The sequence below is a fragment of the Lepisma saccharinum genome, chromosome 11 (genome assembly GCF_977018435.1).
Source record: "Lepisma saccharinum chromosome 11, izLepSacc3.1, whole genome shotgun sequence".
Classification (NCBI taxonomy): Eukaryota; Metazoa; Arthropoda; class Insecta; order Zygentoma; family Lepismatidae; genus Lepisma; species Lepisma saccharinum.
Genome location: NC_139239.1, coordinates 10,902,111 through 10,923,772, shown reverse-complemented (window position 1 = coordinate 10,923,772; position 21,662 = coordinate 10,902,111). Strand labels below are relative to the sequence as shown.

Sequence of the window (21,662 nt, the reverse complement as noted above, 5' to 3'; positions counted from 1 at the left end):
AGGGGTAGCAGGGGTGTCTTACCCCGCAGTATTTCTTTCCAGATTGTAAGTGATGTGTGTACCAAGTTTGGTTGAAATTGCTTTTTAAATATAGAGATATAGATTTACATTGCAATTTCTCACCTTCTGTGTAGGCAACCAAATTCGCAGTGCTGTGTAGCAGGAAGCATGACTTGCAGGATATGGCACACAAAAATACCAGACAACAGAATACTATTTTATGCCCCCTTCCCATCCCCACCCCTAGGGGTGCAAGGGGTGTCTTGTCCCAACAGGATTTCTTTCCAGATTGTAAGTGATACGTGCACCAAGTTTGGTTGAAATTGCTCCAGGCAAAATGCCGGAACAAACATACATACATATATACACAAACACGTCCATTTTTATATGTACAGATGAGCATTGATTGAATAACATTGCCCATACCTTGTACTAGCCTCTGACAGGACCAATTTTGTCAGTACACCTCGTGATTTTGAAAAGAGAAAACACTTTTCTTTATGAATATGCCATAATAAATACCAAAATATCATATCATGTCGTGCATAAGATACATAAAAAATTGTTCTTCTTTTATGAATTCGATAAATATGATACACATAAAATTTTTTTGCAAGTAACTCCCACAACTGTGTTTAATTCATGTTTGTTTTTACTTCCTAGAAAAACTTCTTTACACCTTAGCAACTTATTCTGCACACTGACCATTCATGTAGAGCATAATTTTCTTGTCTTAATATTTTTAAAATATCCACATAGACAAAGTTAATACCCAGTGTAACTTTCATGTCTCTATTGCTTTTTGTTCAAAAGTTACATGCGTTCAAAATCTCAGTTGTGTTACTTTTTGGACACACTGTAGTTGAACTTGTACATAGGATCCTATAATCAGTGATGGAAGAAGACATATTTGAGATATCTTGTTCATTTTGCAAGAAAATAAAATTTATTTCTAAGTAGAAACATTTAATTTTTTTTGTAATTAGTGTAAGGTAACAACATATTCATGTAAGTAGTAGCATGTCTGTTTTGATTTTTCTAATCCTTCAGTTTTTGTCATTACAGGCAGGGACATGGAAGTGGAATGCCAAATGTACCTCCACCAGCTTCGCAACCTCCACCTCCTCAACAACCTCAGCAAAAGGAATCACCTGGTAGTTCAGTCTCATCCATAAGCATGCAACGAGGAAGTTATCCCCAAAGTGGATACGCAGCGCAGCAGGACAGGGCTCTGCAGCAGGTAGTTACTTATGTGCTCAACTCGTCAGTAGTAAGTGAAATATTGTGAGAGACCTCGAACAAGATAAACGGAGTAAGATTAACCCTTACAAATGATGATGCTGATATGTGCGAAATATGAATTCTGTAATGAAAATCATGCTTTTAGTGGGCAAACCTTTTTTTAATAGCTCAACACTTGAACACATTCCATATATGTCTCTCACCAGGGGTAGACAAATACATGCCACCCAATCATAAACATGCCATTATAAATTTTTGCTCTGTTTGCAGATAAATTTTAAAATTTCATCAATATGGTAGGGTTGGCCATATATTTGAATGTATTCATTAGTTAATTATTATGTTACCAATAGAGCCTTCTTTATGAAGGCCACTCTGGTGCAGAAGTTAAATACTTTTATTTCAATCTTGTATTATATAAATTAGATGTTTAAGGTCACATTTTCAAATGTGTAGAGTTAGCACATTGCGCTATGATGCCAGGGATTCTGGGTTTGAATCCTAGCCTGGACATGGATGTTTATGAGTCTCCATCAATTTCATCATGTCATCACTCATCCCCATCTTCGCAAATTAGCCAAAAGTGGCACAAATAGGAAAGCAAATCAATCAATTTAAAATGTGTAGCTTTGTCTTGGTTGGATTCATGACTTTCTTAGCCCATATTTGCAAAAGTAAAATAAAATTAAAATATACTGGCACGTGAATTATTTTTAGTTTTGTCTACCCCTGTCTGTTACATAAAAAAAGCCCAACCACTACAAGTGCTCTTCTTTTGGTTTTAGTCTATACCATGAATGTGACTACATGAACAATCTGTAGAGATTCAGGTGAATTGCCTCCAAATTTACCATAAGTTTCTTGTTTTGCTGTAATATGATTCCTACTGACCTAGAAAATTTTGGAAATCTTATCTATGAGTGAGAAAGTCAGGAATTTTGAAAACACACCCCAAAACCTGGAAATGTTAGGGAAATAAATAAATAAGAAATTATCCTTGCCAGGATTTGGAGGTATTCTACGGGGTGTTTCACTACTAGGTTGACCCATTAAACTAGAACTCCATACTGGAATGGTTGTCACAGCATGCTATGATGCCAGGGATTCAGGGTTTGAATCCAAGCCTGGGCATGGGTGTTCTTTATGAGTGTCCTTTCATAAATTTCATAATATTAAATTCATCTTCGCAATTAGTCAAAAGTGGAAGAAAAGCAAAGTAAAATCAATCGGTAAATTAGAAATTCTCATTATTGAAGGATCAAAGTGAATGACACCATGCCCAATGCCCTTTTGCACATTAACAGCAAAAAAATGTTACAATGTGAAGCACTTCTTGATGAATTCATGTGGTTCATCAGGTCCTTCAAGGACAGAATAAATTTGAAGTGACTGTTGCATCACGTCTGACACCTCCAAGCTTTTTTTTTATTTGAGGAATGATGGAGTTTTGAGCAGATCACATTGGCTCACTTAAATTTGAAACAAATTTATTTATTGCAATTTCCAGTACAGCAGAAGCCATTTTAAACTGGAACACAACAGTAAAAAAGTACCCTAGGGTGTTAAAAAGAACACACGAAACAAGATAAAATAAAAGAAACAAAATATAAATATAAACATAAACAAGCCAAGACAGTACCAAGGTAAACAGATTACTTTCACAATGCATTACTTACGTACAATTTTTTCTAAGTTGGTGACAAAAGACTAATATGAACTGAAAATATCTACTTGGTTTGAGATGATATTGAATTGGTTTGGTAGCCTATGGAATAATGAACATTGTATGAGTGATAGTCTGGGAGTTGCAGAGTGGTAAGTCTCCTTGCTCCGTGTTTTATGTCTGGGCACTCTGAGGGAGAGTTTGTGGAGTGGGATGCTACATCTTAGGTTTCCATTAATGATCTTATGTAGTAATTTCATATCTGCAACGTATGTACGTGATTCTGAAGTATTTATGTTTAAGTTTACAAGCAGATCTCTCTTAGGTAGGTGTCTCAGGGCCGGCATTCTATATTGAACGATGGAGAGGAAAAAGCTGAGAACATGCTCGATCTTGGAGGTATGAGAAGGGGCAGCCATGTTCCAGATGGGTGAACAGTATTCTACAATGGGGGATACAAAAGTTTTGAAGTAAATGGAAAGTGCTTTAGGGTTATGGATTTCGATGAATCTGTAAAGTAAGCCTTGCATACGCATTGCCTTTTTTGCAATGGTTGATATGTGATTATCGAAAGTTATATATGAAAATTTATATTTTTTTTTTTAGCAAGCAAGGCTCTTTCCTGGAAATCCTGTGTATCATCCGGGATATCAGCCAAAGCCAGCTCCTCCTCCACCAGCCCCTTCGGTGAATTATCCAATTCACCCAGATGTTAGATTGAAAAAGCTTCCATTTTTTGATATTCTTGGAGAATTATTAAAACCCTCTAGTCTAGGTAAGAGAAAAGATAAATGTTTAGGTGCCATGTTAATATTTTTATTTCTGAGGAACAATAATTAATGGAAAAATAACTATTGAAAAGTAAGTTTCAATATATTTGTTCATTATACCCACTTAACCCTATGAAAAAGAATATAATGTGAATTGAAAGAAAGATATTAAATATGATAGTGGGTTAGTTTCATAAAAGACTTGTAGCCAGTGGTTGCCAAGAACTCAGCTTTGCTGAAATTGAGGTGGCTTATATTTGTCAAGATATCCATCCAAAATATTCCATACTTTTCCTGGAGAAGTTACGGTGATGTGTAAAACCCACTTTATGCTCAGATAGGTTAATCGTGATTGGACCTACAGTTCAAATGACCGTGTAATTACCAACACTAGAAATCGAACCTGGGAGCCCTCTATTACAATAGGACAGTGCTATCCACTACTCTGTCAGGGAGGACCAAAATATTGTGTTTTTTCTGCTGCAGAAAATAAATTACTGAATTTATATAAACATAAGTTGTATTTTAATTGAGGACAGATAACACACCCTCCTGATAAATCTTCAGTTTTTCAAAATATTGGAAACAGTTTCGATGGCATTTCTGAGGAATCTAATTTATTTGTATAAATGTTGAGTAAGATTTAGTAAGTTGTGATGTAATAGAATAAGAAATTAATAGTAATATTAACTTACATACTTATCTTGTAAATAAATATTGTGTAAGGCAAAAGGTGAAGAATCTTTATTTTCTACAGCTTGACCAATATAAGAATGCCCGTGTGGTATACAATCAAATTTGCAACTGCAAGTCAGCATGAGGAAGCATGGGCAGTGCAATCAGCTGCTTGCATTGTTCCTATGTTTCTGCAATGCCAAATTGTACAGCGATGTCAAGGCACAAGAGAAGGGGAAGCGAGAGGAGAAAACAAATGACTACATTTAATTTGTAATTTTGCTGGGGGCATTCTTATCTTGGTTAAACTGCACTGTGAATTATCTGAAAAATAGTGATTTGACTGATTTCCTAGAAATCAATAATGTGTAGAGGCACATATTTTGGGTAAATTAAAAAGCAAAATTTCGGTAAAAGGACCAAGTCAATTCCGGGTTCAAAAGTGGTAAATAAAATAAAATTTTGCTGTTGTTGTGGTGAAAAAGTGGTATATAAAATGACATTTTGGTTTTAAAAATGTGAATATAACCCAAATTTGATTTAAAAACTGCACTTACTACACAAAATAAACATACCCCTTCTAATAGCACATTTATGTTGTTACCAGATTATTAAGTTTATTCTTGTACAAAGGGGTCCATCTTTGCTTCTCAAATATTTACAGCAGAATTAGTCAATTTTCTGGTAATTGCATAACTCATGGGATAATTCTGACTTCAGAAAGTGTCACGTCGGTAAATGAACTCTTAAATTTCGTGTTTATGAGTCTATTTCACATTTTGCGTTATTTCGTGACAAAACAGGGTAGGAAAATGCACCTAACCCCTTTCAGAAATATGAAAAATTAACATTGCAATATGTTATTTCAAATTTTGTGTTTTCGTCAAAAGCAAAATATTCATGCCTCTAATTATGCATCATACAAAAGCCTGAGGTCTCAAAAAATATTTTTTTTAAAATGTATGTTGTAGTAAAACATAGTGCATTTCATTTTGCTTGTATTTTTATTACAGTACCCCAAGGCTCTTCAAGATTTCAAGAAACAAACTTTGTATTTCATTTAACTCCTCAACAAGCTTCAGATATTGCTAGCTCTCGTGATATACTTCCAGGGTCCAAAGTAGATTTTGTTATCCAGGTATTTTTTTTTTAGATTATTATTGTAGTTGAATAACAAATAGATAGTGACACCCCATGCTGAGATAGTCACGTCTGACTTAATTTGGCACAGATGATAGTAGCTTTTGGCACTGTTCCAGCATCCTTATCATGGGAGGAATTTTCAGGTAGTGTGGAAGAGGAATGAGTTTCATAACTACCTGAAAATTCTTCTCCTGATAGTGACACTGGCACAGCTAGCATTTGATGCTTTACTTGTGTTTGTGCTGTATTTGGGTTACCCATGTTGTGGTAAGCCAAACATAACAATTAGGTATTTAATATCTCTGTGCCATGAGTTGGTGGGATAGGTGTACACCTGAAGACTAGAGAAGAGGGGCTTTCTCGAAACATGTTAGATTAGTTAAAGGTAAAACTGGATAAAGTCCAGTTAACATTGCATGCTAAAATTATTACTGTCTGAACACAGATAACAGTAAAGAATCTTACAGGGGGAAAAAGTATATTTCTAAGGAAATTGAATTAGGTACCTTGAACATGTGAATATTTTGATGGTTAATTTACTTAAGCATTTTCTTTATTTGCTTGTCATTCTCATACCACCATAACGTATCTCAACAGTGCCTAATATTACATTACATTTGCAGGTTCAGATGAGATTCTGTCTTTTGGAAACTTCTTGTGAACAAGAAGACAATTTTCCTCCAAGTATTTCTGTGAAAGTGAATGGAAAAATGTGTCCTCTGCCTGTAAGTATTTGTAGTTTCTATTATTTGTTCCATAGCACATTAATAATGAATAACAAGCAAAGCACAGAAAATTAGTAGTCTGTTTGGTGTCTTGTGTGTTTTGTTGGTATTTGAATTTAGTTGCAAGAAAAGTTGTTAGTCCCCCCTTCCCCCCCCCCGGGATCGAAAGTAGGTCCTTTGCAGGGTTCTCTCAACCACCAAGCAACATGACAAAGAAGGGGGAGGGGGAAGAAGACTATAAAAACTAACGTATCGCCATATAAATACCAAACTTGGCAACCTAATGAAGACTTTTTGAAGCTTTGAACTATGATGTAAAAACTGAATATGTGCCAGGGAAAGTTCGTGTAAATTTCTTTATTTTGTTAAAAAAAAAAAAAAAAAAGTAGCAAGGGAACAATCTGGCAGTTTGGATGTTGAGCATAACTTAATAAATTACCACTCGTGTACCTGCAAAGTTTTTGCCTCCCTGATGACATAGTGGTAATGTCATTGCCTTGTAATCAAGGGTTCCAGGTTTGATACCCTGTAGAGGCACATAGTGGTTCTAATCCCACTGTAGGTCCAGTTCCAAGTAGCCTTTCTGTGGATAAAGTGAAATTGAAAACTCAAAAAGTAGACAAGTTTCTGTGCATTGTTCCTTTCATCCTTTTTTATCTTGATACTGAAATATCCCTGAAATGTCAATATCTATTTATAGCTTTTTACTTTCATGCTATGCATTGTGCTGTTGTATACTGATGTTATTGCAGGTGTAAGAATGAATTTTCTAATACTTAATTACTATTTCTCTTCTGCAGAATCCTATTCCAACTAACAAACCAGGTGTGGAACCAAAGCGGCCACCTCGTCCAGTTAACATAACTGCTCTTGTAAAATTGAGCCCTACAGTTCCAAATCAGATAACTGTGACATGGGCAGCTGAATTTGGAAGGGGATACACCATATCAATATATTTAGTAAGAAAATTGACTTCAACAGAGCTCCTTCAACGTATGAAAACCAAGGGTGTGAGACATTCCGATTATACCAGAGGACTGAGTAAGTGTTTTTGTGATAATATTTATTTGTGTATTATTTTTTTTTTATTATTTATTTTTGCAACCACAAATTTGATATTGAACAGTTTCTTGCTGATTAACTCAAAGTTCCGTACCAGAAACCAAGTTAGTTATATCAGAATTGGTAACATTTGATTTATATTATCATTGATATCTGTTTTTCATTAAATTCTGATTTCAATGCAGAATATTTTTAAAAAATATTTTTGGCGAGATACTGGAAAAGGTGGTAAATTCCTTGTATGATATTTTTTTTTTTTTAAGGTTTATACTAAACTTTTGCTTAAGCCTCTAAAGTTTTATGTTGAATTAGTAGGTCAACTGCAATAGAACTCTTGTAAGTTCTTGAGCGGCAAGCAAATGCAAAAATTGAAATTCCAATGTGTTGCATAATGTCTTGCTCAAAGATGTTATATGTAACTATTCATAGTTCACTCTTCTATTCAGGAGCTCATGATGAAAATACTTTAAAAATCAAGGAAAATTTTGTAATATGTTACTTTACTGAAACCTAAGGGATTGAATGTATAATGTGAGAATACCAGTATGTAAAATCTAGAAACATTAAACTTCCTTTCCACTGTTACATCACATCGTATGTGATAATAAGTAAGTATTCTACTGTGTCCCACACTGGAACCACGCTGTTTAAGATGCAAGCTTTGGATTCTGGCTATGGGATACACCCAAGTTTGAGTCTCCCAAGTGAAGCGTAACAACTTTTCTCCTGAGATTTCGGCCTGCGTTTGGGACCAGTGGCCCAGATCGAGAATGCGTGAGGCCCTATCCCCACATACATAAATGTGCCCTCATGGCTATATGGTGCTATATGCATGGGGAACTTTACCTTACTCTACAAAACCAGTACCCATCCACCATTGTGAGGAAATTAGGGAGCTACAAATGAGTAGCATAACCCGGTCATAGGAAACCTACAACAATGACTGGGGTTTCATTGTGTTAACCACACGACAGTTATTTTAGGTATTCCAAATCAATTAGTATGTACCAATTTACCAGTTTTGCTTGAAGATTTTCAAAAATTACATTGGCACATAAAAGTAACTGTGATTTAATAATTACAAAATAAATGAAATTTTTGCATAATTTCAAGGACACACTGTGAAGGATTTTCTGAAGTGTTGCATGGCATTTTTTTGGCCCTGCAAAATACCCAAACTGGACAAATATTGACCAGAACAAATTCCAACAAGTACTTTCTGATATGGATACCAAGTCATCAGTATCATCTCATCCTTAGTTGAGAATTGCATTGTTCTTTTATATTATTTAATCATTTTGGGTGAGTAACGGAACTTTTTAAAATCTTATTTTAGTAAAGGAGAAGTTGAAAGAGGATGCTGATAGTGAGATTGCCACTACCTCTTTGCGAGTTTCCCTTATGTGTCCTCTGGGGAAAATGCGAATGGCCACACCTTGCAGAGCATCCACTTGTTACCATCTTCAGTGTTTTGATGCAAATGTCTACCTTCAGATGAATGAGAGGAAACCAACCTGGATGTGCCCTGTGTGCGATAAGCCAGCAATTTATGATACTTTAGTGATTGATGGGTAAATATAATTCCATGTGTATATGGTAGTAACATATCAATCGTTATGGGAAGGTGCTAGAATTGAGCCTATGCCACTTCGAACCAAATTTTCACTGATGCCAATGCTTGAAATTTGTAACAATCAAAAGTTGTTCAGAGTATTGATTAATCCCTTAAGTGTGAAATTTGTTGAACAAGTCACTACTGGAAAAATGTAGTTTTTTTTCTGACGAATTCAATATACGCTCTCCGCATTGTGGTGCTGTAGTGCGGAAGGCATATATATACGATTTATGTTTGTTTCAAATATATTCGATTTACTGTGATGTATATAGTCACATAGATGTTTGGTGAGATAGTTCTAGCTGTAGTAGAAACAGAAAATAGTAGCAAGAGAGGAAAAAGAAGAAGATGAAACTAATTTTTCCCTTCTTCTTTCTTCTCATCTTTTTCCTCTCTTGCTATTATTTTCTGTTTCTACTACAGCTAGAACTATCTCACCAAACGTCTATGTGACTATATACATCACAGTAAATCGAATATATTTGAAACAAACATAAATCGTATATATACGCCTTCCGCACTACAGCACCACAATGCGGAGGGTGTATATATACATATACATATACACGCCATCCACACTTAAGGGGTTAATATTAGTTTGAAAGCATTCCACTCCAATTTATCATGAGTTTTGCTTTAAAACATACAAGAATTGCTTCGGAATATTAAAGTACATGTCTAGTTTTGCACACAAAACTGGTACAAATGAAAATAAACTTTGAAATTTTCATAAATTCCAGTTTTAGGCTTTGTGAAATTGTTGCATTGCATTTTGCAGATACTGTAAAAGACCAAAAATGTCAATAGTATCAGCTGGTATTCCAACCAATACTTTCTGATACTGATACCTAATACCATACATTGGTTCAGACCTAGAAACAGTTCTATTTCTTTTCTCAAAGGCACATAATGCTTCACATATTGCAATTCAGGCTAAATGTCATATTTTTGGTAAAATTCAAATTTAATAGACTAATGAATCTGTGAAATAATAGCTCAGCAACATGAACCAACTAGACAACAATTGATCAGAAGTGACCTTATATATTAGCACATATGAAGATATAATATCAGCAGTTGCCAAATGCAATAAATATACTTTGCCTGGCTGTATTTCAGTTTTTTCCCTATTAACCCTTTCTCTGTGGTGACATGAAAGAGAAGTGCTTCCAAAAGAAATCATCTCTACATAGATGTAACAACAAAATCGTTTCATTACAAATAATGTAAAAAATGACTATAAAAAGACTTATCGCATAATAAATCTAAGGAAAACAATCTATATGTAGACTCTGCTGCATAATAAAGCTAGAAAGCAATCTATATAGACTCTGCCAGAAATTGTAAAATGCAGGAAAACACTCATAAAAAAAATAATTCAGGAACCAACAAGCATTAAGAATCGATGGTTTGCTCAAAAAGAATACTAAAAGAACGATACAGTGATGTCTATAAAAATGGCTTGCCACAATACAACAACTGTTAATTTTGAAATACCATCTATAAATAGACGTGAAAAAAGTCTATATACAGATTCACCACAGTTAATGGGTTAAAAATAGTGTGGCATGCAAATAGTAATTTAACGGGACATAAAGTATTACTTGTGTTGACCTGTCTCTTGGTTCATGGGATCAAACAGTTGAAAATAAAAAAATCAGTAGTTAATGTATGTTCCTTCCACCAAATTGTGTTTCTATATTTGTATGATCTTTGTTTTAGGTATTTCCAAGAAGTTCTGCAGTCTGCTAAGCTCTCGTCGGAAGGGAATGAAATACAGCTCCATGCAGATGGCTCGTGGTCTGCTTTAATTGTGAAGAAGGAGGTATCTGCACATCGTGTTGCTTCACCAGCAGTAAGTACATGCAATGTTTTCTTCAAATAATACACTTGGTAGTTTGTTTTTCTTTAAAATTAATTTTAATGATAATTATTTTATTGTATGAAACTATTTTATATTATTTTACGTATGATGTCTCATGCAGAATTCCATAATAGCATGGAGGACATTCAAATTCCTTTAAGAAAGGCATATGGTTATCTTCTCTTAATGATTAATCATGTGGAATTAAATACATAGTTTAAACTGCTATGGGCAATTCTGTAGAAATTATTTTTTGTAATTTACATAAATTTTTCAATGATACGCTTTTAACTTTCAAAATTGTGTATCGTAATGACATGTCTTACATAATTCCTTAAATTTAGTTTACCGGTTTCTTAGGTTTACTATTAAACACTTTACTTTTAATTTTTTCACTATTTTGTATCACATAGCAGCACTCCTCTTGTTATTTCAAGTGGTAATGTTTCCCAAACTTCGTGTTTGTATTGTCAGACCCACTGGAGATGAAAGGAGAAACCAATATGGTGAACTACATATTGGTTGGTTCTTCAATTGCATCTTCAATATGTTATAAGCCTTATGATATTTAATAGTGGAAAAAGTATTTTGCAGCATGAGGCATAAGTATCTTTTATAATTTTTATTTTCCTCTGTATTGTAATTCAGTCAAATTATATTCAGAATGTGGATCAGTACTATAACTATGTTGATATCTCCTATTTTCCTGTTTGTTTGAAGCAACTTTGTTTTTATTTTCAGCTAAAATCAGAACCTCAAGTTGAGACCCTGTCAGATGAACCGGGTAAGCTTACACATAGTACATTTGCATTTTATTTGTGTTCTGAAACAAAACCAATTTTTTAAATTTGGAGCCTTTACTTTGGACTCTTCCAAGGTCTCCTTAACTTGTGTAAAGTAACCACAATCTTGTACAGGGTACTAAGAGCATCAGAAACTACAAACTAATTTGTAAAATCGCACTGAAAAGCCTCTGCGAATCAGGGGTTACATTCGGCAAACCTGCCCGGTGGTGTAAAGGTTAAGGATTTACTTCATATTTCTAACTACATCTTTAATGTTAGCACAGTTATACCTATTTGTATTTGAAATTAGAATGATTTTCAAGAAAGCAAAATTCATTAATAAAATTCACACAAACAATGCAGTTAGTAAAGCCATGCATTTAAAGTAAAATTAATACGTATTTTTCCTTAAATCTAACTTTGCAATAGGGGTTCTGCATTGCATGGTGTGATTTTTTCCTGACTTCATTTGTGGTTCTTTCATTTTTAATTTCTAAATTTAAATACAGTAACTAATTCTATTTTTATCATGGACATTGCATTCCATGCTAATTTTTCAGTTATTGCTTACATTGAAAATTAGGCTCTTGTGTTTCAGAGGCATTAACACCACCAAAAGAGAAGGAACCTGAAAAGAAGGAAAAGAAGTCTAAACCTGTTGTGGTGGATTTGACTTTAAGTGATTCTGATGAAGATGATGAAAGCCCTAAAAAGAAGATATCAGTGCCAGACACAACCCAGTCAGCTGCATCTCATCAGAGGTCCTCAAGTAAGTTCTACGTGGATTTCTTAGTGGGTTATTTTGTATTTCTTTAGAAAGCTCTCCACTCATTCAATATTTCAACACTTCATTGTGAGGCAAAATAACAAAACCTTCAGACTCTTATTTATGACTGTAGGCAAAATACCAAATATGCCAAGTAAGAAATTAGGGAACTGTTGTCAAGAAGTGTCTAGTTGCCAAAATTTCCAAGTCTTGCCAAAAGTTGCAATACAAATGCAATTTTATCTGGATTTGATCATTCCTAATAGAATTTACATATTTATAATTTGAGGGGCTCGGGTATAAAACATGGTAAGTGACATTTTGATCATTTCTGACTTAGAAAGTAAAATGTGCCATCCTTCAATTTTCGAGTGAAATTCATGTCATACAGTTTGCATTGGACTCGGTGAAGCCTTCTAAAATTGGTAGACACAACACAAAAGCATTTATCTACAGTATAGCTTCTAATAACCTTCTTTCTTAATGAACTCAGAAATTACAAAAATGTCACTTACCATGTTTTACACCCGAGCCCTTCATTTGAAATAGTCTAATGTAAGTGATTTTTGCTGTAATAGTCAAAAGAACAATAACATGACCGATATGAAGAATGCAATTAGAGACTACAGAAATATTGGACCAAAGACTATTAGAGGGAGAGTCCAGACCGCACCGAAAGATTTACAAAGTCCAAAATTAAATGAGCAAAATGCTTGTTTACTGTTGTATAATATGAAGTTGGTCTATTTCTACAGAATTTACATGAAATATGGAGAAGACTGGGATTATACAGCTTTTGGGTATACAATCCTCTACTAATAATAATAGACACAAAAATAATAATGATCAGGAACTTTTACTTTTCATCAGCTGGACCTAGCAACCTTTTTGGTATTTAAAATTGTTTTCTGACATTAATTTCATACTTTGGACAACTGTGTTTTATGCACATTTAATACATAAGCTAGAAGATGAATATGTGTTGTAAGATCTGTATTTCAATGTCATTTTTTTACATGTTCATGTAATAATAGCAATTGTAATGTGTTTGTTGGGTAAATGATATTAAAGAAAGGAAGGTGACCCAGAGGGTAGGAATCGAAAATGATATACCCCCAACTAACACGTTATAATAGTCGTATACAGTATTTGAAGCCTTTGACGCATTGTCACTTGTCGCTTCAGTCTCTTATGAGATCCAATGATCAACAAAATACATGAGATGAAACAAAGGGGAGTAATCGTGCTCTCGAAATTAGTATTTTGCATTAACTGTATCAAAGGGTGCATTCTCCAAAGTTGCATTGCGATCATACATCAGGCACACAAGAACACTCAAATACCCTGCACCTAGTTACGTATGTTCAAAGAACTTTAACCTCTTAACTGGGTATGACGTAATACTCCGTTCTGACTCTAGTGATTTATAATGGGCATGACGGGATACTACGTTCTCATGTTCTTACTGCTGATATCTGTTGTGTATGACGAGATACTTCGTCAAATTACTTTCTTCTTTGTTTCACCAGATGTCTCTGACTTCCAGACTGTTGTAACCGTTAGAGTTAGCGGGAAGCAACGAACACAGCCCGACGTTCAGTTCTATCGCGTATGCAATAATGGCTCAGGCAAATCGGAAGCGACGGCGTGTTTTTCCTGCCGAGGAAATCCGAGATATATTGTAGTTGTAAATCTCGCATATTGTAAAAAGTACAACAAGGACCAATAAAAGAATAAACAATACCTAAATGGTATGCCATGGAGCACAGAAATATTAACTAAAATATTGGTTTACGAAATTCATCAATTTATCAACAAAAATTCCCAGGGCAGATTGGGCTTTCGACGAGGAAATTTCCCAGTTAAGAGGTTAATCAAACGAACCACAAATAGTAATATTCAACCAGGCGCACATTGACCAGTACTTAAACCTAATTATTGCAAGAATTATTTAGTAAGGGATGATAAATGGTACAATTCAATTTTACAGTTTATCTTGCTTTTATTCCAATAGTCGGCGCAGGGAAGAATTGACTATTGGTGGTAACAGTAATACATTCATATAAAGCACACATCAACGAACGACAAGTGTTACAGACGTGAAAATTCATAATTTACAGCATGGTCTTCCTAATCATTAATTCGGTTTAAACAATTCACGACAAACTTAAACATACCAAAAAACTACAACAGTAACGTGTGTGAATTTAACACTTACAACTTGGCATACGTAGTGATGCATTGATAATGTTAGTTTGCGCCAATACTAGAGTCGACGAGCGATATGAAAGCGGGTGACCTTGACAAGTCCGCACAGAGAGGAAGGGAGATACATTTCCGTTGTTGCCACCTACTCACCGTTCGGGGTTCTCTCCAGCTCTTACAAAGTAAAAAACAACAGCTTACATTCGAACAATTGTAAATTGCCGCTGCACGGCTATTATTGCAACAAACGATACTAATCCTGCACGAGTATTACCAGAAAGCTTTAGACAATCGTATTGTGCTGTAAATTAAACGTGTAGAATCTTGAAAGTAAGTGAAAGAAATGAAATATTTTATTGACCATTATTGTATAGAGAAAAAGTTCTCTTGTGAGCCGATTTTTATTAAATTAGATTTGAAATAACTTCCAGTGAGAAAGTTACAAAGAAAACTCCAAATTTTAAGTTCGTATAATATTTACAGCGATATGTTATTTGGTTACTGAGAAAACGAGAGAAGAACTTGATTCATTCTTTCGCGGTGCAGCAAAGACAACTTCGTTTACCATGCGCCGGTCTTGTGGCACTCGCAAAAACAAAACAACTGTCTGGCATGCATAACATGAACTGAAAAGAAAAATTAAAATGCCATTTACTTACATAACGCTCATTCCATACTGCTGTCAACCTCGTCACTTGATTCAAGTTCTTCGAAATCCGTGTCTTGCAAATTTATAATGACCTGCTCGATGACATCGTCTCTGACTATTTTACGCTGGAAGTCATCTTCTTGTATTTTCTCTGCATGAGCCACACAATCTGCCCACTCGGAAACACCTATTCTGTCTATTGCTTCGTGAGTCAGTTTCTCTACGTCGGTAATTTTGAAAGTCTTGTTCTTGTCAGCTATGTACCCCTTCACCTGGGCCCAAATCATTTCAATCGGGTTGTACTGACAATGATAAGGTGGGAGACAAACAACTCTGTGACCATATTCTCTTGCTGTTATATCGATTTCGTAACTTTTGTGAGTTGGTGTATGATGTTTCACCAACTGCAACAATTCTGCTCGGGTTTGCGTGCTTGTGTGGAGAATGTTCTTGTTACAGAGCCATGCCATAATATCCGCCTTCCTCGTGTTCGAACAAGGCATTTTATCCACTTGCAAGGAATGTATGCTCGCGTTGTCCACTACAATCACGGATTCAGGAGCGAGAAACTGCAAGAACTGCTCGCGAAACCACTTTCGAAACACGGCAGACGTCATTTCTGAATGATAGTCAGTACTGTTTGTTTTGGAACAGAAAACCAATTTGCTTTGGGGCACAAAGCCTGTAGCAGCTGAACCAGCATGACACACTATAAGACGAGCACCTTTTCCTAATGGCACCTTTAACCCACCAGAACCATCACTCGTTCTCCAGCAGCTCGTCTTCGTGTGATTCTGGTTGACCCAGGTTTCATGTAAATAGTATATATTTGCAGTACCAGCTTTCCTGATTTCGTGCATGGTTCTGAGGAAGATCACTCTCGCAGCTACATCACCCCTCTCCATTAAAAATTTCCTCCCGTCGTTGCCTTTCCTATATCAGAACCCCATGTCTTTCAAAATTTTAACACTGACCACGTACTGCCTGCAAACCCGATAGCTTCCTTCAATTTAGCCCTAAGTTTCACTGCAGTAGAAAATTCGCCATTTGCGTACATATCAAATATAATATTACGCAATGCCCCTTTATCAAAATCGTCCAAGTGTGTAACATTCTTTCGCCGATTACGACGTTTGCCAGGTGAGCGAAACGAAACCGACCCTGTATCACCAATCGACGACCTGGCTTCCTTCGCAATCATCTGAACTGTACGCAGACCTATCCCACATGCAGCCGCTGTACGCTCCTGACATTTGGCAACACTGCTCCCTGACGAACACGAGGTACTGTCTGCACTGCGAGAGTCACTTTGGAAGAACTGATACACTTTGTACACCATATCTCGCGCTTGTTTGTGTAGAACACGACGCTTAAGTGTTTCTGTATCCATCTTGCACACGTATATTGACAAATTTTTGTGATCACACTGAAGAAACGTCAACAGTCACAACGAAAACCAAACCGATTGTTACCGCTCGAAAAACAAAAGAACGACATCGCACGTTTTCCACGGCAGTCTGTACTTCCTCCTTTTGCTACTGCGCATCGAGGCTTGTTCAAGGTCAGCCGCTTTCATATAGCTCTTCGACTCTAATTAGTTTGTGGTTTCTGATGCTCTTAGTACCCTGTAATTAATTACCAATGAGCGCAAAGAGAAGTGAAATTATTTGGTACGCAGTTATTTGTGTGAATAGACGATTTAATCAAAAGCTCAACCAAAGATCTGTACAGTCAAGAGTTGCTTAATACTTCAATAAACGTAATGCTTGCAAATATTTTCAGCCAGTCCAAAGACACTTTAATCGAATTACAATTAGTTCACAAAATGCAATTTTGCTTTCACAGTACTGGGGACGTATCTTTTAGTTTCACTTTCACTTTTTATGTTTGTCAGAGCAAACTAACTTAGATTTCACAGGACATACCTTATTTTTCTTTTCTGGATGGACTGATTCCTACACATGCAATCCCATCCTTCGTCTTAGCCTTGGCTCCAAACGTTCTCGTCACCGACACTGGTATCCTTCTCTTTGGCTTCGAGAAAACGGAAACAGCTGCACCATCTGCCTGGCAACTTCTATTTCAGTCCTTTGCCCATGTAACCTCTTCCAATACGGTAACTGCATGTTTGACTCAAAGTCTTGCTTCTTTTTCGGGTTTTTGCTTCCCTATTCGAGAAACCCAATACACTGGGCGAAACCATGTCAAAAGTGCACAAGTTCTCTTGTGAGCTCCAAATTCAGCAAACTACAAAACTTAGCACACTGTGTTCATAACGTTTTCTTCTTCCAAATAAGACTCCCAGTATTTGTGCAAAATAATATGCCTGTTTGTTCTATGTTATAATGCACTGCATAACACCCAATTGACGGTGGCAATTCTAAATCAGATCGTGAAATCGTGTAGTCTTATTTCCCTCAAAATACAACTAATTACAAAGTCCACGAACGTACCTCTCTGATGCCACAAAAGTCCATTCACTAAACGTGCACCATAATAGTTTTGTTATAGTCTTGCAACCATTTCCTCGTAGATCAGCTTAGCGAACTGTATAGATGGTTATATATATATATATATATATATATAAACACACACACACGCGAGTATCTAATATGTTCGAAGCCCAATATGCCCCCATGCGTGACTTCACACTCTGTCGTACTTCATGAAAAAGGCAGTGTGTTTTAGGTTGCTCCGGGCTGTACTGTACTGTCTGTTTTTTGCTTCGTGTGCCAGCGAGAGCAAGGCAAGCATGCACACCCTGACCTCTAGCGGCAGCTTGTGCTACTGTGTTATTAAACAAATGAATGACGCTCCGCTTAACGGCTCGTCAGAGGCGAACTGAGTTGTGAAGTGTTTTCTGCGACATAAAATATTACTTTAAATCAATTATTTGGTGTTCGCAGAAAAAAACACTCCACACAATATAATAATTATTATTGACTTCTGTTAATATTATTATTATTAAACATTATTCTTAATAACCTATTAATTGTAACCTTTATTATTACATGTGAGAGAGTTGGTTTGTACCCTTCCTGAAATATAGTTCTAGATATGTGCCTGTATTGGACCACTAAAATTATGTTTGATTTTACTGATTAACCAGTGTGCACATTTTCAGTATTTCGCTCATTTACAATATGTTTTTCTCTTCAATAGGACCAGGCTCAGTTACCAGTTCAGGATATATAAGTCCAAACATAATTACATTGGATAGTCCTTCACCGCCTTCCTCACCACAGCCAGTGTGTTCGCCTCCTCCAGCTCTGACACCTTCAACACCCCCGCTGCAAACTACGGCTGCTGTCAGCATCACCCCAGCTAGTGCCAATACTGTGACATCATCAGGCATGCGAATGCCTCCCATGTCTCCAGTAGCACTCTCACCTGTTTCCCTTAATAATGTTTACCCTCTCCCTTCATCCACCGGGGGACTTGCGATGCCACCAGCAATGAATCCATCGCCAATGTTTTTGCCAGGATTGCCATCACTCTTAGACATAGAATCTGATTCCAGTGGTTCAAGGCCTAGCAGCACCAACCTACCCCCATATAGTAGGTACTGAAGTGAAAGAGTGAACTATGAAATATGTGACTGACTGACAAGGAGAAAGTGTTTCATCCTAAGAAACAGCTATATATCTCTAGGAAAACTGAATTGAAATACTTGCCTGAGGGCAATTATTACTTTATATATGATAGAAAAATGTTCTGAATAAAGTGTTTTTTATAGTATGCAGTTGGTGAACTTTTGAATGGACGTTCTCACAGTCATGTTGGATTATAGTAGGAATAAAAGTACAAGTTGGATTATTGTAGGAAAGAAAGTGCAACCGTTTGTTAAAACTTAATCATTATCATATTGATAAGTGCAAGATTGTGTTCAATGAGCAGAAGACATTTACGTTTTGTTTAAAATATGCTATCAATTTTTATGGAAAATTTATTTAGGTAAGAATACTCATACAGGATTCTCATAATACAAAAATTAGTAATTTTATTTAGCAAATTTAGTACAAAAGTGTTTCCTAATCCAGCGCGTTGGACTTTCTTATGTAAATTGCACAACAGAGTTGTTGTGAAGATAAATTTCCCTTTCAGTTCTTGCAGAAAAGCATCTGGCAATCGGGCTGATTTATCTTCAATTAATAAAATTTTATCATGTAAACTTGTGATTATAAAACTGCATAAATATAGTTGATTTGAACTATGAGAAATTTTGTCAGCTACATGCACAGTTATATTATTTAAAAATGAAAATGAGAAACCCTTTTATGAGTGAGTAAGTGTATCCTGTTGAGATATTGAGTGACAGTCTTTGTGAAAAGAAAGAATGAAGTACCTACATTTTGTGAATGCCTGTGAAATTGAAGGTGTTTATGACAATACATTGAAATATATTAAAATGTTTGTGATTACTTTATTAAAATTAAATAATGTTGATAGGATACTTCAGGAAATGGTAAACTAGAAGAGAATGAATGGCCTTTGCTATCAGTGCTCAGTGTAGTACCCTATCTGTAAAGAACAGTATTTGTTGAAATAACATAAACTACAATTTTTAGAAATGTTGGACATTGCCAATAATATTTGCTGCAGCTGTAGTTACTTTATAATTTGTATATTTTGTTCCACAGAAAGTGATTTCAAGTTAAGGCATTTTTAAAAGAGAAATCCAACAAAAGAGAGCAGCAGAACGAATGTCAGATTTAATTATATTGTCTCAACATTTTCCCCAAAGAATTAAAAATGCACATCATTATAGTAGTCTAAAGTGTTAGTTTGGAAAATTAAGTGTGTATTTTCAGAATATTTTTTAATAAAATTTCACATAAAAACGTGAGTTAGATTTGATTAACACAGATTGTGACATCTAGGATAGAGAAGGTATATACAGTAATAGCAAAAGTTGTTGAAAAGCCAGAGATTCGTTTGGTTGAGAATTGACACAATGCAAAGGAATAATTCTGCAGCCAAATTGTTAAAAGTTAAAAACTTTCTTAAATCACGATATTTGTATAAATGTATTTTACGAACATTTTAGGTCCAAAATGCTAATATAGATTGCAACAACAGTTAAATAATGCTTCTGTTCTACCAATGAAGTATTCTTTTCAAATTAATGGGTACCTGAGGGGGGGGGGGGGAGGCACCTGGAGCATCATGATGATCATATCATGCCCACTATGGCAGAGATCGAGAATGTTTGGGACCTTACCTCCACGCTCCCTGTGAAATATTGAAATATGTGTGTGTATTTATCAGCGCTGGTCTTGGGCCCAATGCCAATGTAATAACATTTAAATACTCTCCTTTACAAGAATTTAGTTTACGATTTGCTTAAAACTACTACATGAAGTGTAGTATTTGTTTTCAGCATGATGTACATGTTGTTTGGTGATCTGGGAGTTGGAACGTACTTAAGAGGAAAACCTGTAAAATAATAATAATATTATGGTAAAGCTGTATGTTGTTTCCAGAGAGGGCTGTAGTGCCTGTTAGGATGAGAACACAGTTAACAATAACAAGGTTTTTGTTAAACAACACGATGCAAGACACTTTAAAAGTTTGTCCGAGCTCTCGACTCCATCTCAGAGTCATCATCAGGGCTGGTTGCAAGACGACGAATAAGACATGGCCGAAGTTCAGATGATGCTACTTGCTGTGTCTGCCAGAAGATATCATTGCGGTCTTACAGTGTTGATAAGTTCCAGGTTGTTTAGATTGGTGGCTGGAGATGATAGATATTTCAGTTTAACTGTGTTGTACCATGATAAATAAAGTCTCAAATCTTTATGTGCTGTTTAACGCCGGCACATGATGTAAGAAGTTTGTTAACATCAAATAGCAAGGTTTATTACAGGAGTACTTGATCTGATGAATATCCCGACCTACAGGTTAGTGGTAGGAGCTGTGTGGGTGAAAGGATTAAATGTATGAGTAAATGGCTCATCATCTATCAACACAGCAGGCCTCTTTGTTGTCTCAGCCAGCACCTCCAGCTACTATATCACTCTTGGGCATGGGACCAGTCTATTTTTATCTTACGGTTATCTCTAGCGATGTGACGAAGCTGAAAATTTACCAATGCCGATGTACTCACCGATAATTTTTGGAACCGATTCCGATACATAAGATTATTCAATAGAAATGGGATGTTGTTTTCAGCATGACAAAAATAAATTTGCTATGTAGCTTTCTATTGCATATCATATGAATATGTATAGATATGTATTCTCAAGAGATGCAAATGTACATTTGCATCTAAAAAAAATGGTTATGTGACCTTTAAGAAGAACGTAGATTTTCAAGAGATTTAACATTAGTACACAAGCAGTTCTTTTAAATGCAAAATGAATTCCTGTTCTTAATGTTGTAAATTTAATGCAAATTTTTGAAGCACTTCTGGAAGTAACATCCTACTTCTCTTATCGCAAATCTGTCCAGCAACACTGAATACTGATGCAGCAGGTATGCTCATGTATTTTCTCACTA

The 21,662-nt window shown here is 35.7% G+C and overlaps 1 protein-coding gene across 5 annotated transcripts in view; it reads left to right on the top strand.

The window, feature by feature from the left end:
• Nucleotides 1-20,006, top strand: part of LOC145994623 (E3 SUMO-protein ligase PIAS2-like) — a 42,832-nt gene extending 22,826 nt beyond the window's left edge. For all 5 annotated transcript variants that reach the window (XM_083130698.1, XM_083130697.1, XM_083130693.1 and 2 more), the window contains 10 exons: nucleotides 1,066-1,240; nucleotides 3,512-3,680; nucleotides 5,364-5,488; nucleotides 6,117-6,218; nucleotides 7,019-7,259; nucleotides 8,617-8,851; nucleotides 10,618-10,750; nucleotides 11,501-11,543; nucleotides 12,143-12,313; nucleotides 18,327-20,006. In XM_083130698.1, coding sequence (XP_082986824.1) covers nucleotides 1,085-1,240; nucleotides 3,512-3,680; nucleotides 5,364-5,488; nucleotides 6,117-6,218; nucleotides 7,019-7,259; nucleotides 8,617-8,851; nucleotides 10,618-10,750; nucleotides 11,501-11,543; nucleotides 12,143-12,313; nucleotides 18,327-18,733 — 1,782 coding nt within the window. In that variant the 5' untranslated portion in view covers nucleotides 1,066-1,084 and the 3' untranslated portion in view covers nucleotides 18,734-20,006. The remainder of the gene's footprint in view (nucleotides 1-1,065; nucleotides 1,241-3,511; nucleotides 3,681-5,363; nucleotides 5,489-6,116; nucleotides 6,219-7,018; nucleotides 7,260-8,616; nucleotides 8,852-10,617; nucleotides 10,751-11,500; nucleotides 11,544-12,142; nucleotides 12,314-18,326) is intronic.
• The last annotated feature ends 1,656 nt before the right edge of the window (nucleotides 20,007-21,662 follow it).